Source organism: Anomaloglossus baeobatrachus, chromosome 2 (assembly GCF_048569485.1).
Source record: "Anomaloglossus baeobatrachus isolate aAnoBae1 chromosome 2, aAnoBae1.hap1, whole genome shotgun sequence".
NCBI classification, from domain to species: domain Eukaryota; kingdom Metazoa; phylum Chordata; class Amphibia; order Anura; family Aromobatidae; genus Anomaloglossus; species Anomaloglossus baeobatrachus.
Genome location: NC_134354.1, coordinates 106,004,805 through 106,022,528, shown reverse-complemented (window position 1 = coordinate 106,022,528; position 17,724 = coordinate 106,004,805). Strand labels below are relative to the sequence as shown.

General features: G+C 43.5%; 1 protein-coding gene across 2 annotated transcripts in view; it reads right to left on the bottom strand.

Moving 5' to 3' along the window:
- Positions 1-17,724, bottom strand: part of SEZ6 (seizure related 6 homolog) — a 978,507-nt gene that overhangs the window by 83,689 nt on the left and 877,094 nt on the right. For both annotated transcript variants that reach the window (XM_075335249.1, XM_075335250.1), the window contains exons 8-10: positions 15,852-16,046; positions 15,493-15,631; positions 578-774 (exon numbers count right to left, since the gene is read on the bottom strand). In XM_075335249.1, coding sequence (XP_075191364.1) covers positions 578-774; positions 15,493-15,631; positions 15,852-16,046 — 531 coding nt within the window. The remainder of the gene's footprint in view (positions 1-577; positions 775-15,492; positions 15,632-15,851; positions 16,047-17,724) is intronic.

The window sequence follows — 17,724 nt, the reverse complement described above, 5'->3', positions numbered from 1 at the left end:
GGCCATCTTTATGTAGAGAAACAAGACTTTTTCTTTTCAAATCCTTAGAGAATTCTTTGCCATGAGATGTCATTTTGAACTTCCAGTGACCAGTATAACCAGTGAGTGATAACACCAAATGTAACACACCTGCTCCTCATTCACACCTGACACCTTGTAACACTAATGTGTCTCATGACACTGGGCAGGGAGAATTGCTAATTGGGCACAATTTGAGCATTTTCACTTAGGGGTGCACTCACTTTTGTTGCCAGTGGTTCATACATTAGTGGCCGTGTGTTGAATTATTTAGAGGTCACCCCAAATTTACACTGTTATACAAACTGTACACTAACTACTTTACATTGTATCAAAGTGTCATATCTTCAGTGTTGTCCCATGAAAAGATATAGTAAAATATTTAAAAAAATGTGAAGGGTGTACTCACTTTTGTGATATATATATATATATATATATCGTGTTGGAAATTTAGTTTAGCATTAAGACATAAGTGCTTCGTATCTTCTGCAGACATATTGGTTATTGCTAAGCTCACAACACATTATTTCTTACAGGTTGTCTTCAACCAACAACTCACCGAAAAAATTAATGATGAAACCTTGCTGATAGCCAAACACATTACTGCCGGGATCTGTCTGGAACTGGATGATGACATCCGCCATTGATGTATAGATTTTGAAGCGATTGTGTGTTCCTGTGTATCGACCTAGAACACGAGCTGTCAAGTCATCACCATCATAAAAAGTGAGAATGTCACTCTTTCCAACATTCAGCCTATGGGGGAAAAATAAAGTCTAGATAATCAATAATTAATACACAAGAACAATATTTAATGAATATATCACTGTGAAATGGGATTTGGGATTTTTTGTTATTAACTCTACTGGGTAAAGTAAGTGTTCACAAATTGAAAGGCTTTCTCCACCATAAAAATACTACAGTCAGTGGCATTTTAAAGGGTCAAATGTATATTATATGAGCCCTTTAAATGTGATTTTTCATTTCTGAAAACCCATGCTCTCAGGCACAGTTTGATTTTTAAAAACAAACAAACTGCGCTCTACTCACCCTCTCTTGGTCCAGTGCTGGGTCTTTACCGTTTCCCTCAATCTCTGTTATTGTCTGCAGAGCTGAGGTCACGTCGACAACACTTAAGCGGGCTTTACACACTGCGATATCGGTCCCGATATCGCTATTGTGGGTACCCGCCCCCATCTGCTGTGCGACACGGGCAAATCGCTGCCCGTGCCGCACAACATCGCCCAGACCCGTCACACATACTTACCTGCCCGGCGACGTCGCTGTGACCGGCGAACCGCCTTCCTTTCTAAGGGGGCGGTCCGTGCGGCGTCACAGCGACGTCACTGAGCGGCCGCCCAATAGAAAAGGAGGGGCGGAGATGAGCGGGATGTAACATCCCGCCCATCTCCTTCCTTCCGCATTGTGGCCGGGAGGCAGGTAAGGAGCGCTTCCTCGTTCCTGCGGTGTCACACGGAGCGATGTGTGCTGCCGCAGGAACGAGGAACAACCTCGTTACTGCTGAAGTAACGATTTTTGAGAATGGACCCCCATGTCACCGATGAGCGATTTTGCACGTTTTTGCAACGATGCAAAATCGCTCATAGGTGTCACACGCAACGGCATCGCTAATGCGGCCGGATGTGCGTCACCAATTCCGTGACCCCAACGAGTTCGCATTAACGATGTCGTAGCGTGTAAAGCCCCCTTTAGGCTAATAAGTGAGCTTAGGTGCCCTAGCCGAGTTGATGGCATGACCGCTGAGCTTAGTTTCTGGCTTCAGTGCTGTCAATATGACATCAGCACCACAGACAATAAAAAACAATGGCCACATCGATATAACATTCAGAAACAAGGCTTCTCTCAAATACCTTGTGTTGGCAATAGTGCCTCTGAGCGGCGCTATTGCGTTCTGGTCATCCCCATCGCATGACACCTGGGATCTGTGACCTCTGAGATCCAATGATGTCACATCAACTTCCAGTTGACCTGACATCGCTGAGGTAGGCCTCAGTCTCCGTGAGTAATTGTGCTGTGGGTGAAGTTTCGACGCACATCACAGACCAGCATCACTCCAACTTGTGCTCTACAGCGAAGGAGGGAGGGCGCAAGATGCTGCGCTGTGACTTTGGGCTGTGACTCTGGGCTGTGACAAGTGGTGAAACTCCACCCACTGCCCAGTCACTCATGGACACTGGAGCCCACCTTAGCGATGCTGGGTCAACTGAAAGTTGACAAGCCATCATCGGATTTCAGATGTCACAGAGCCTGGGGGTCATGCAATGAGGATGAGCAATTTGCAATAGTGCCGCTCAGAGACACTATTGCCAATATAAGGTATTTGAGAAAAACCTTGTTTCGGATTGTTATATCGATGTGGCTAGTAAAGCTAAGTAGTTAACGCCCATTTAATAATACTTTGCGCCTAGATGACAAGGGTTTTCCAAAACCGGAACCCTTTTGCAGTAGTAGGGTCTAATAGCTGAGTTAAAAAAGTGTGAAAACCTAAAGAAGTTAAGGCCAAGTTCACATGTCCAGTAATCATCTGTTAGAATGGATTCAGCAGATACGTAGGAAAAAAGTTCTGCAAATACAACTTTGTTGTCTGTTTTGAAAAAATAGATTTTTGCAGGATCCGTTTTTTAACATTGCAAAAATCCATTTTTCAAAATGGACAAGAAGGTTGTGCTTGCACCATTTTTTGCCAATGGATACACTCTAACGGATGATTACTGGACTTGAGAACTTAAGGCCACTTTACACACAACGACATCGCTAGCGATGTCGCTGCCGATCGCACCTGCCCCCGTCGGTTGTGCGTCACGGGCAAATTGCTGCCTGTGGTGCACAATATCGTTAGTCCCCGTCACACATACTTACCTGCCTAGCGACGTCGCTGTGGCCGGCGAACCGCCTCCTTTCTAAGGGGGTGGTTTGTGCGGCTTCACAGCGATGTCACACAGCAGCCATCCAATAGAAGCGGAGGGGCGGAGAGCAGCCAAAAGAAAGACACGCCTACCTCGTTGCCGGAGGACGCAGGTACATTGTTGTTCCTCGTTCCTGGGGTGTCACACGTAGTGATATGTGCTGCCTCAAAAACGACGAACAACCTACGTCCTGCAACAGCAACGACATTTGGGATTAGAATGTGTCACCGATCAACGATTAGGTGAGTAATTTTGATAGCGGTCGTTCGTATGTTTCACATGCAACGACGTCGCTAACGAGGCCGGATGTGCATCACGAATTCCGTGACCCCCAACGATATCTCGTTAGCGATGTCGTTGCGTGTAAAGCCCTCTTTAGCCTTACATTTCTACATTAGATTTTAATCTGCTAGATATTAATTGTGATCCGTTTTTAGCCCACTTTTAAGCTATGTAAACTGATCGTCTTCTTTAAGAGGTTCTTTAAAAAAGATTATTTTCTCTGCAATTTCAGATGACCACTTCAAAGATGTTTTAGAGTATGTAAAGTTCTTTAGAAAAACTACAGAGTTGGTTGTCAGGCTCATAGAAAGAACAAATCCTTTCTTGAAAATTGCATAGGTAGCTGCGTATGTTGTATAAAAGGCAAGTAAAAAAATATTCACAAAAATCAAAATTAATTTATAAAGTTTACAAATGTTTTCATCAGGGCTTAATTCACAGCATCCAGTCTCTTAGATTAAGTCATATTAGAAAAAAAACAATTAAAAGTATGTTAAGGCCTAGGTGCATAATTGAAATCAATCTAAGTTTATCTAAACTGTATACCAAAATGGTATATTTAGTGTTGCTGCAACAAAAAAAACAAAAAACAAAGAAATTTTATAATTAAATTAAAAACTTTGTAAGTTCTCTCCATGCAGCCACGGGTCTATGGATACATCAAAGACATCTGCACAGACTCAATGCTTAGGCTCCTATAGTTTCTTAATAAAAGAGCCATTAGCATTCAGAATGACACCATATGGTGCTTCCGCGAGTACTTTATTCTCCGCTAGCAAAGACTATTTCCATAATACGGGATACGCTAGAACAAGACGCATCTTTTTTTCATGCAGAATTGGTGAGTAAATCTTCTGAGTGCCTTGAATAAGATTGAGGTGTAACAGTATAGGCCTACGGCAATTTTGGTGAGCTGTTTTGCGTATTTTTAATACCAGAACCACATCCAGTTTTACGCCTTTTGTCAGAGGCAAAAATTGAAATGATGCTTCTCTCTGTAGTGCAGTAAACCTGTAATTTGCGTGGTGAGGTGCCATTTTTTATTCACACAAAATAGGGATACATTCATTGTTTTGATCACTTTTTATTACATTTGTTTAGAGAAGTGAGGTGACAAAACCCCCCCACATTTTTATTCTCCATACCATACAGGTTTCTTGACATTATATTTTGATAATTTCATAGGCCACACTTTTAAGGATGCGGCAATACCAAATATGTTCATATTTTTAACGTCTTTATTTTTAATGAGGGAGAAGAGGGTGGTTTCAATTTCTGTTTATTTTTTTCTAAATATTTTTTGTCCCCTTAGACTTGAACCTGTAATTGTCCAATTGCTTATACTATAAGCTGCAATAGCACAGAAAGGTAGTGTAAATAATTAATTAAGGCCACCTATAAAGCTCAGCTTTTGGCACACGAAAGCCAAAAAGGCAGCGTTGGTTTCCTTTAAGGTGGTGTCACACACAGCGACAACGACGTCGCTGCTACGTCACCATTTTCTGTGACGTTGCAGCGATGTCCCATCGCTGTCGCTGTGTGTGACATCCAGCAACGACCTGGCCCCTACTGTGAGGTCGCCGCTCGTTGCTGAATGTCCAGCTTCATTTTTTGGTCGTCGCTCTCCCGCTGTGACGCACAGATCGCTGTGTGTGACAGCGAGAGAGCGACGAAATGAAGCGAGCAGGGAGCAGGACCCGGCATCTGGCAGCTGCGGTAAGCTGTAACCAAGGTAAACATCGGGTAACCAAGGTGGTTACCCGATATTTACCTTCGTTACCAGCCTCCGCCGCTCTTGCTGCCAGCGCCGGCTCCTGCTCTCTGCACATGTAGCTGCAGTACACATCGTGTAATTAACCCGATGTGTACTGTAGCAAGGAGAGCAAGGAGCCAGCGCTAAGCAGTGTGCGCGGCTCCTGCTCTCTGCACTGTGACATGTAGCTGCAGTACACATCGTGTAATTAACCCGATATGTACTGTAGCTAGGAGAGCAAGGAGCCAGCGCTAAGCAGTGTGCGCGGCTCCCTGCTCTCTGCACATGTAGCTGCAGTACACATTGTGTAATTAACCCGATGTGTACTGTAGCTAGGAGAGCAGGGAGCCAGCGCTCAGTGTGCGCGGCTCCCTGCACATGTTGCAGCACAGCGACGCGTGTCGTTATGATCGCTGCTTCGGCTGCTGTGTTTGACAGCTAAGCAGCGATCATAACAGCGACTTACAAGGTCGCTGCTACGTCACAGAAAATGGTGACGTAACAGCGACGTCGTTGTCGCTGTCGTTTAGTGTGACCCCAGCTTTAGATACCAAGGCTCCTAACATAAATGTAGATCTGATAATCCTTGACATGTTAGATGGCGCATCTAAAGCCAGCTTTACACCTTACAATTAGGTATGCGATCTCGTATGCGATGTGACACGCCCAGGTCGCATATGCGATCTAATGAGATTGCACGTAGGTCGTTCATTTGCTGTCACACGTGCGTTAGTAGTCTATGTTAAATTGATCAATGTTATGTGCGATCCTTTAGATCATGTGTTCTGTGACGTATGCATTGGGCACCCTTTTTTTTTTATTTATTGACTTGCCAAGCGTGTGTAATGTGTAGGGATGCGTTTTTACTATGGCATCTGCCATTCAGCTCTGCTACATGGCCGCTAACAGCAGACACAGACAGCCATGTAGCAGCGGTGAATGGTAGTTCACAGCAGACACAGACAGAGCCGCACGATCAGAATGAACTCGGGTGAACTTCACCCGACTTCATGGTCATGCTGCGGCTCTGTCTGTGTCGCGTCCTGATTAGCGGTCACCTGTGAAGGACTCACCGATGACCGCTAATCTCCTGAGTAAGTGAATTGAGCAGCCCTCTCTCGTATACTCACCAATACCCGATGTCCGGCACTGCACGGCATTCACACTGCTGCGGCGGCTTTTACTGTTTTGAAAAAGCCGGCCGCCCATTAAACAATCTCCTATTCCCTGCTTTCCCCGCCCACCGGTGCCTATGATTGGTTACAGTGAGACACGCCCCCACGCTGAGTGACAGGTGTCACACTGCACCCAATCACAGCAGCCGGTGGGCGTGTCTATACTGTGTAGTGAAATAAATAATTAAATAATTAAAAAAAACGGCGTGCGGTCCCCCCCAATTTTAAAACCAGCCAGATAAAGCCATACGGCTGAAGGCTGGTATTCTCAGGATGGGGAGCTCCACGTTATGGGGAGCCCCCCACCCTAACAATATCAGTCAGCAGCCGCCCAGAATTGTCGCATACATTATATGCGGCAGTTCTGGGACTGTACCCGGCTCTTCCCGATTTACCCTGGTGCGTTGGCAAATCGGGGTAATAAGGAGGTATTGGCAGCCCATAGCTGCCAATAAGTCCTAGATTAATCATGTCAGGCGTCTATGAGACACCCTCCATGATTAATCTGTAAATTACAGTAAATAAACACACGCCCGAAAAAATCCTTTATTAGAAATAAAACACACACACATATACCCTGGTTCACCACTTTAATCTGCCCCAAAAAGCCCTCCATGTCCGGCGTACTCCACAGTCCTCCAGCGTCGCATCCAGCGCTGCTGCATGGAGGTGACCGGAGCTGCAGCAGACACAGCCGCTCCGGTCACCTCCACGCAGGTAATGAAGACAGCCGCGCGATCAGCTGCTGTCACTGAGGTTACCCTTGGCCACCGCTGCATCCACCGCTGGATCCAGTGACAGCGGGTAACCTCACTGACAGCTCAGCCGATAGCGCGTCTGTCTTCATTAGCTGCGTGGAGGTGACCGGAGCGGCTGTGTCTGCTGCAGCTCCGGTCACCTCCATGCAGCAGCGCTGGATACGACGCTGGATCATCCTGGATTACGCCGGACAAGGAGGGCTTTTTGGGGCAGATTAAAGTGGTGAACCAGGGAATGTGTTTGTGTGTTTTATTTCTAATAAATGATTTTTTCATGTGTGTGTGTTTATTTACTGTAATTTACAGATTAATCATGGAGGGTGTCTCATAGACGCCTGACATGATTAATCTAGGACTTATTGGCAGCTATGGGCTGCCAATAACTCCTTATTACCCCGATTTGCCAACGCACCAGGGCAAATCGGGAAGAACCGGGTACAGTCCCAGAACTGCCGCATATAATGTATGCGGCAATTCTGGGCGGCTGTTGGCTGATATTGTTAGGGTGGGGGGCTCCCCATAACGTGGAGCTCCCCATCCTGAGAATACCAGCCTTCAGCCGTATGGCTTTATCTGGCTGGTTTTAAAATTGGGGGGGGACCGCACGCCGTTTTTTTTAATTATTTAATTATTTATTTCACTACACAGTATAGACACGCCCACCGGCTGCTGTGATTGGGTGCAGTGTGACACCTGTCACTCAGCGTGGGGGCGTGTCTCACTGTAACCAATCATAGGCGCCGGTGGGCGGGGAAAGCAGGGAATAGGAGATTGTTTAATGGGCGGCCGGCTTTTTCAAAACAGTAAAAGCCGCCGGAGCAGTGTGAATGCCGTGCAGCGCCGGGGATCGGGGATCGGTGAGTATATGAGAGAGGGGGATAGACTGACATGGACAGAGAGTGAGGAACAGAGATAGTGACGGACTGACAGAGATTAGTGCATGACAGACATTGTGAGGCGCTTCAGAACGCAGCTTTTCAGCTGCGCTCTGAAGCAGACCTTTGTTAAGCTGCGGTGCAGAGCGCACACCTGCGCACATAGCATCAGACAACAAAATCGTATGAGGGATGTCACACGTTACAATTCACTAGTTTCGTACTACCAAACGTCCCATGTATGAGGAATAAACGACGTGTATGCGATCACCGTATTTTCGTTCAATATCGATCGCATGTAGGTTTCACACGCAAATACATCACGAACGATGCCGGATGTGCGTCACTTACAACTTGACCCCGACGACGGATTGAAAGATCTATTGAAGTGTGTAAAGCAGGCTTAATTGTCATCTAACATCTAATTGGAGGCATGTATTGCAGTGCAGGGACCTGGTAAGTCTCTGTGCTGCAATACATTTTAGCTGAATTTGCGTCCTCGGATGCACATCCAGCTGAACTAGACACTGTTGTCCACGGACCCTGCTCCCACATTGTCCCGATCATGGTCCACTCTTGGCAACCGTGAATATTACGCCACTCTTCCCTTACCCTCTTCTCCCCATATTATTATCTCTCCATAGTATCTCAAACTTTATTCGCCCCACACACTAGGCAAGACAGCAGTGACCGGATCCTTTAGATACAAAGGTTTAATGCTGCTAACATAAATACAGATTTGATAATCCTTGACATGTTAGATGGCACAACTAATTGCCATCTATAATCTAATTGGCGCAATGTATTGCAGAACAGGGACCTGGTGGGTCTCTGTGCTGCACTACATTTCAAGCTGAATTCGCATCCTTGGACACACATCCAGCTGAACTAGGCACTGTTGGCCATGGGGCCTGTTCCCGCATTGTGCCAATTAGGTTGCACTCTCTGCGACAGTGAACGCTACACTTCTGTTCTCTTCCCATTGTTCCCACACACTCTACTCCCCATGTTATCATCTCTCCATAGTATCTCAAACTGCATTCCTCCTACACACGAGAGCCAAAACGGCAGCGGCGGGGTCCTTTAGATGCAAAATTTTAATGCTCCTAACATAAATGCAGATGTGATAATCATTCACATGTTAGATGGCACATCTAATTGCTATCTATAATCAAATTTGCAGAATGAATTGCAGTGCAGGGACCTGGTAGGTCTCTGTGCTGCAATATATTTCAGCTGAATTTACATCCTTGGATGCACATCCAGCTGAACTACGCAGTGTTGTCCAAGGAACCTGTTCCCGCATTGTCCCGATCATGGTAACACTCTCTGTAACCATGCATGTTACGCTACTGTTCACTTCCTATTGTTCCCTCACCCAGTACTCCTCCCCATGTTATCATCTCTCCATAGTATCTCCTCACACTGTATTCCTCCCATGTTGCCCACTCTCCATAGTATCTCAAACTGTATTCCTCCTACACACGAGAACCAAAATGACAGCGATGGGGTCCTTTAGATACCAAGGTTTAATGCTGCTAACATAAATGCAGATGTGGTAATCCTTGACATGTTAGATGGCGCATCTAATTGCCATCTAACGTCTAATTGAAGGCATGTATTGCAGTGCTGGACCTGGTGGGTCTCTGTGCTGCAATACATTTTAGTTGAATTTGCATCCTCGGATGCACATCCAGCTGAACTAGGCATTGTTGTCCACGGGCCCTGTTCCCGCATTGTCCCGATCATGGTAAGACTCTCTGCGACTGTGAATGTTACGCTACTGTTCCCGCCCCATTGTTCCCTCACCCTGTACTCCCCATATTATGATCTCTCTATAGTATCTCCCTCACTGTATTCCTCCCACGTTGCCCACTTCCCATATTGTGCCTCCTTTTCACACTATTCCCTCATATTGTCCCCTTCATGCTGTACTAAACTCCACACTGTCCCCCATGTTGTTCCTCTCAATACTTTGCCTTCACATTGCCCCTCCACACTGCCGCTCTCTATATAGTGTCCCTCTCATATTGTCCCCCCATACTGTGCACTTAGACGTACTGTCCACAAGTTGACGTGCCTTTAAAATTGAACTCAATGCTAAATCTGCATTTACCAGATTTCTACACAGCAAAAATATTATAATAATTTAACAATAACAATTATTTAATTCTCCATGCGTTATGGTTTTTACAAGTCAAGGGAAGCGTAGAAAAAAAAAGCTGCATTACACCAGAATTACTATATAGAAAATAGGATGAAATGTAATTAAACCTATTTTGCCGTAACCTTCCTAGTTCTTACATTCTTGTATGATGTAAAAACCCGCTATCTAGTGAGTGAAAATTGGCACGCCACATCAAGCACGTCACAAGCTGGGATCTGAGCTTTCTGTAAAAGCTGTGATATGGTAGAGGGTACATTGGTTTCTGAGTGTGGAGCAGGAGATTAATTTTGCTGACAGCCACTGGTGGAAAAACAGAGCGAGATCGTTTATTATGATCATATGTTTAGAAATGACAACTCCAGGCAAGACAGAGAAAAAGAGAGATATGCAAATGAGAGAATATTAATTAACCAACTGAGCAAGAAAGTATATTAATAATCTCACAGAAACCATTTTCTTCCTCAACATCCATTCTCTAGAAGAAAACAGGCATAAAGGGCCAAGGAATATGGGCACAGAACATCTAGATTAATCACTAGACAGTAATCATAAAATACCATCCTCTACGGTCACAAACTTATGTATTCCAGCAGTGATGATTAATTTCCCTGACTGAACATACTGAGCTACTGGCATTTAGCAATATGGCCACTTGTGTTTGATCTCATCCCGAAATTCCACAATGTACTCCAGTTTCTTACTAAAGTCGTGGCCAAAAGATTTGAGACTGACTCAAAGTTTGGTTTTCACAAAGTTTGCAGCTTCAGTGTTTTTAAACTTTTTTTGCCAAATACATCAAAGACTCAAATTTGTCCAAAGACTCATTTTTCATGGGGTTCACCCTTATTTTAAAACACTTTGCAATACGTCCTTCCATGCTTGAAATTTTGGGTTCACGTCCAGGAAACTCCCCATATCTTAAAGAGGGGGTTCACTACTTATTTTGCCAAGCCACACCAATATAATGTTGAGAAACAAGGCTTCTCTCAAATACCTTGTGTTGGTTGTGTTGGTAATAGTGCCTGTGAGTGGTGCTACTGCAGTCCGCTCATTCCCTTCTCGTGAACCCCGGGCTCTGTGACCTCTGGGATCCAGTGATGTCAGGTCAACTTCCAGTTGACCTGACATCACTGCGGCCGGCCTCAGTCTTCCTGAGTCACTGGGCTTTGAGCGGAGATTCACCGCTCGTCACAGCCCAGCATCTCCCTGCTCTCTCCTTTACTGCAGAGTGCCGAAAGCAGGAGCGATGCTGGGCTGTGACAGGCTGTCGTTCAAGAGGACTGGGGCCGGCCGCAGTGATGTCAGGTCAACTGGAAGTTGGTGTGACATCACGGGACATCAGAGGTCATGGATCCCAGGGGGAGTCACAAGAAGGGGATGAGCTGACCGCAATAGCGCCGCTCACAGGCACTCTTGGCAACACAAGATATATCAGAGAAGCCTTGTTTCTCAACATTATATCGATGTGGCTTGGAAAAATAAGCAGTCAACCACCCCTTTAATCCCATAGAGAATATGTGGTCAATCATCAAAAAGTGTGTGAACAAACAAAAACTGTGATAAACTCTAAGCACTGATTAGGCAAGAAACAGTTAGATAATTAGGATTTGGCTCAGAAGCTGATATCCAGCATGCCAGGGCTAATTGCAGACATTTTAAAAAATAAATGACAACACTGTAAATAAATTTGAGACTTTGAATAAAATTGATGTATTTGTCAAGAAAAGTTTAAAAACTTATGAAATGCTGATAGACGTACCTTAATAATCATAGAAACATCTGTATTAAAGATCTAAAAAGACTGAAGAAGCAAACTTTATGAAACTCAAAACTTAACCATATAGTGGCTGAAAGAAAAGAACAGTCAATCACTATTATCCCCTTTTAATAGTTATGTATTTATGCATTTATGCACAGCCAGGTTTTTTTTTATTGCTCCAGTGCACCAGGATATGAAAAGCAATGTTAAAATGTTACTGATTAAAATAGCCCATAATTTTGTGTCTACATCACCATTGCAAACATATGCCTTTCAATGGTTACAGACAACAAAGTCTGTGTAGTCTGATCCTATTGTTATACTTTTTTTTCCAATATTGGACCTCGCTTTACTAGCTATGTGCTTCATTTTTCATTTTAGATGCATTAAAGCATTAAAAACAAATTTAATTTTAGGTTCCCTCATTTTTCTGAAAGATCCATATGAATATAGTAGAACAATTCCATTACAGCGAGTCCACCATAGGAAACAAAGAAATATCCCCCATTTTTATAACCAGCCAATGTATAGCTGACAGCTGGGGGTTGGTATTATCAGGGTGGGAAGAGCCATGGTTATTTGGACCCTCTGAGCCTGAAAAAGCAAAAAAAGCAGCCCATAGCCGCCCAACATTGTCGCATCCATTGGATTGCCCTGGTGTGGCAATCAGAGTAATATATGGGGTTGATGTCAGCTGTAATTTGTCAAAAATTACAGCTTCCATCTAGCTTTAGATTAATAATGAGGAGGTGTCTATGTCTGTAAGTCAAAATAAATAAACAAAGACATTTTTTAAAAAAACGTATATATATAGAACCTCTACTAAAACATCATATAGCATAAAGGACAAATATACAAGTACTTGATTATAATTTAAAACTACTGAATATAAATCTCAAGAAAGGGTTTTATATGAATCTTTACAAAATACTGGTAATGCGCTAGATGTGGTGTTAATATTTAACCCTATAAAGACAACTGCAGCTTATGTGAAGTGCGTGACTCAAAGTGACATTTGAGGACTCTGGTGTAGTAACACAAATTATTATTCATCTGTATTATGGGCTTTTGTGTATTTTGTAAAGATTCATATAAAACCCTTTCTTGAGATTTATATTCAGTAGTTCTAAATTATAATCAAGTACTTGTATATTTGTCCTTTATGTTATGTGATGTTTTAGTAGAGGTTCTATATATATTTTTTTTGGTGTGAGTGGAGAATAAAACAAAATAAAACATTCCTCAATGTATTGTAGTGGTTCAGCGCAAATTTTTACATATAGGTAATTCTATATTATACAGATGAATTTATTTCTAGGCATTAAAGGGTTTTTAGCCTAGAAAAATTAGCTGCAGAACCATTGCAACATTGGGTCTAGCGCTGACCCTTATTTTATTATTTATTTTTTAAAAAAAGTATTGGGTCTGTGCCACTTTTTCTCTGCTGTATTCAGTCCAGTAATCTGGTAGTCAGGTCACAGGAGTTGACACTTTGGGGCTTCCCTTCTGTCTTCAGTGCATGGGTGGTTTTGGGGTTAATAAAGGGCTGAAAGAGGGTGTGTATTTTTTATTTCAAAGAAAGGATTTTTCTATGTGTGTTTATTTCTTTTGACTGACATGGTTAGTAATGGGGGTGTCTCATGGATGCCTTCCCATTACTAATCTAGGGCTTGATGGCAGCTGTGATATTTGACAAATCACAGCTGACATCAACCCCATATATTACCCTGATTGCTACCGCACAAGGGTAATTGGGATGAGCCGGTTACAGAGCTAGAATTAGCGCATCTAATAGATATGCTAATTCTGTGGCGGCTTTGAGCTGCTTTTTTCAGGCTTCGAGGGGCCAATAACCATGGCTCATCCCAGCTTGATAATATGAGGCCCCAGCTGTCAGCTTTACATTGGCTGGTTATCAAAAATGGGGGGAACCCATGCCGTTTTTTTCCATTTGCTTAAATAATTAAAAAAAGCATTTGGGATTCCCTCTATTTTTGATAACAAGCCACGGTAAAGCTGACACTTGAGGGTTGCAGCCCATTGCTGTCTGTTGTAACCGTACTGGTTATCAAAATTAAGGAGGGAGCCCACTCCATTTTTTCTAAAAATTATTTACTTATTTTTATATTGCCATACAGCAAACTGCAACCAATCACAGACACCGACACAGTGGGTGGGGGGCATGTACAGCAGTTTTCTACCCCTCACAGACACTGGTACAGAGGGTGGATGGGGGAAGAAGTAAATATTCATGAAACTTAAAAGAGTCTGAATGTAGTGATATCTTCCCGGAAACTTGGCATGTATAACTGTCCTGCTCTTACCCCTATTTTGTTACTTTTATAGCCCCCTAGCCCCTAATAACACCATTTTACAGAACATAACCTCTTGTCCCCATTGACTTGTATGTTCGTGCGGATCCGGTGACCCAGAATATCCATGGGTCCACCCATCTATACTTCTTCCATTTTTAAAGTATATTAATAAAGTCTACATTTTAGGGATTTTCTCTTGTTTGCTCCATTTTTGATCCCATCTAGTCTCATACTAAAATTATTTAAAGAAGGCCAAAAGAGAAAACTAAATATATAACTGTAGGGGTCAGCCCCTGCAAAGCATTGAATTACACTGACTGTAAGAGACAATGCTCCCCTCCCATCTGGGTACACGTGGACTAGTCCAACTCCCCTGCAATTGGTTGTGTGTTGGTTTAGGCAGAGTTGTTGTTGAGTGTGGGGAGCAGGGAAAGAGATGAAGAGCCAGAAGTGAGGAGAGTGAGTATGCTAGCTTATGGCGCTAAGACCGGAAGGGGTGTCTGAGATTACGAGACTACTCAGATCAGCGGCCGAGAGGCAGAACACTGTGCCTGACTACCGGGGTATTGACTAGCAGGACCGTGTGAGAGAGAAAGGGTTGCATAGCAGAGCTTCCAGTACCTGTAAACCATAGAGAGAGAAACGCAACACGGTGGAGTCAGTAACCCCTCAGCATAGAAAGCGAGACTACGCCTGCTCCAGCCCCGAAAAAGGATGGAAACCTTAACCTCATGGAAGAATGAAACACGGGAACCTCAGCTCAGCTACATTGGGACCGAGCAGAGAGTAACAGATTTCCTCCTCGCTGCTGTAGTAGAGTTGTTCCTCTGAATTAGGGTGTAACTCAGGCGTTGTTAGTGAATTGTAGCAGCGTGGTCCGGTTAGTGGAAGCCAGCTAGGAATCTAGAGGAAAATAGTCTGTATGAATCGGTGTTGAACTCTTTATTGCAATGGGCGGCACGGTGGCTCAGTAGTTACCGTAGTCTTGCAGCGCTGGGGTCCTGGGTTCAAATCCCACCAAGGACAACATCTGCAAGGAGTTTGAATGCTCTACCATGTGTTTATGTGGATTTCCTCCGGGTTCTCCTGTTTCTTCCCTCACTCCAAAGACATACAGAAAGGGAATTTAGATTGTGAGCCCCAATGGTGATAGCATTGCTGATGTATGTAAAGCGCTGCGAAATATGTTAGTGCTATATAAAAATAAAGATTATTATTAACAGCTGAAGCGCAGCTTGTGTGACCCGTTCGAGCTATCCTTCCTTGTACCTGTTACTGCTGTTATCAATGTATAGACTATTAATTGCATTATCCGACATAAAATCTTCAATAAAGTCGGTATTTTGTTTCTGCCCCCTCGTCTACTGTACCGTATTTGATCCCTGCCGGCAGTGTCTGACTGGCACCGCTGCATAACAAAAACATTTTCTCTTGGTTAGTAGAAAGAACACAGAAATACTTACACTTGAATGTCCAAAAGGATTCTCTTCTCTTCCTCGACGTGGATACCCCAGATACAATCCTGCCCCTTGCCATAAGCTTCCGGCCAGTTGGGAGACAGAACCACTCCAGCTGAGTCTGTGATCTCCCCACTGCAGACAGCTGAAGAAACAAATGAAAGTATCAGATCTCTACCTCTACCTCTGATATGATGTGGTGAACACACAATGTGGTGAGACACTACATACCAATAATGACTAGAGTGTATTTTTTTTGTATATCTATGGACAGCTAAAAACTGACATCCATCCATGATTGCTTCCAATAATTTTTACATTCAAGTGAAAGTATTATCTACATTTTAATATACGGTAGTTGTTACCTCTGCAAGCTGGTTCTGTCTCATTCCACTGAGGATCTCCAGAATCTTGGCACTCAATTATTGTAGATCCTTGCTCCAACGTATATCCAGGATCACAAGTGAACTCCACCACAGCTCCAACAGCAAAAGTAGGATCACTACTTGTGAAGTTGCCATATTTTACAAAGGGTTCGTAACAGTGGCCTTGCTCATAGGCTGCAGAGGAAATAAAGAAAATAATTTCAACCTTTTCAACCTATATACAGTGTGTCCACCCATATCCTGTCTACCGCCATTAATTTGAGAACGGCGGCAGCTATATGCATAGAAGTGGTGTCTAGGTATAGTAAAGTAGCCATGCACTATGCAATGAAACCACCTATAGCGCCACCTGGTGGAAAACAACAAAGTTAGCATTTTTATCTCGAAAACGGAACAAGATAGATAAAAAAAGTGAATTAAAAAATTGTAGGGCATTATCAATTCAATACGAATCGACACCTTGCATACGGAAATGCTATGATATGAAACCCATGACCCCCAAAAAACATTGAATGCTGGTCACGCATATGGCGCTCATTCAACTTTGATGCTCGAAGTGGCCACTGTCAGCTGCAATGCACATCTGGACTCTGGACAGCATACTGTATCTTGCTGCACGTTGTGCAATGTGGTAGGTGACACATTTGCACAAGCATCTGTGATACGTCGTCGTAAGTCCTGCAATGTTGGTGGAAGGGTCGCATACACCCGATGTTTGATGTGACCTCACAGAAAGAAGTCCAATGCAGTCAGGTCAGGTGAGCGTGGAGGCCACTCCACACAGCCACCATACCCAATGACTTGTAGGAACGTCTCCATGAGGTATCGCTTCACGTCCACATCCTTGTGAGTTTTACACATTCTAATAATAGCATTTCTGTATGCAAGGTGTCGATTCGTATTGAATTGATGATGCCCTACAACTTTGTAATTCACTTTTTTTTCTCTATCTCGTTCCGTTTGAGATAAAAATGCTAACTCCGTTGTTTTCCACCAGGTGGCGCTACAGGTGGTTTCATTGCGTAGCGCATGGCTACTTTACAATACCTAGACACCACTTCTATGCTTATAGCTGCCGCCGTTCTCATGTTAATGGCGGTGGACAGGATATGGGTGGACACTGTATATGTATCAGGATACAACTCCATGAACTTTTTTGCAATTGGATTGCTAGTTACTTCTAAACTTTAATTCAATATAAATCATATTAATTTTTGTGGGTTTGTTACAGTACTTGAGGCAGACTTTCCTTCACCCTGTGCACATATTCAGTTTGCCAGCATACTACTATGCCAACCTGACCAAGGCTTCTTGGCATCCACCTGCTACTAAGTATTTGTGACCCATGCTCTACCAAGCCCTATATCGTGATATGGTCTTATGAAACATGAAAATGTACTGTTTTAGACTCAAAGGATGCAAACACCTTTGGGGATGTGGTTTTTTTTTAACTTAAATTCTTGTATTTTTGGCTAGAAATGATTTTTGCAATTTGGTGTCATTGAAACATTTTGCACCTTATGCCTTTCTCTTTGTTTTCCAACACATTTCTGGCTTCAGAGTGAGCTTGTAAATCTTTTATCTGTTTTTTTTCCGAGCTATCCCTTCCTATTTTATGATCACATCAAAGTTCAGCTCAACATTGATGTGGTATGCAGTCATAAATATTTATTTTTGTTTATTTATTTTACTTGGTTATATAGTGCCATTTACAGACATCATCATCACTGCTCCCATTTGGGATCATAATCTAAATCCCCTATCACTATGTCTTTGGAGGACATGGAGGAAACCCATGCAAAAATGGAGAGACCATACAAACTCCTTGTAGATTCTGTCCTTGGTGGGAGAG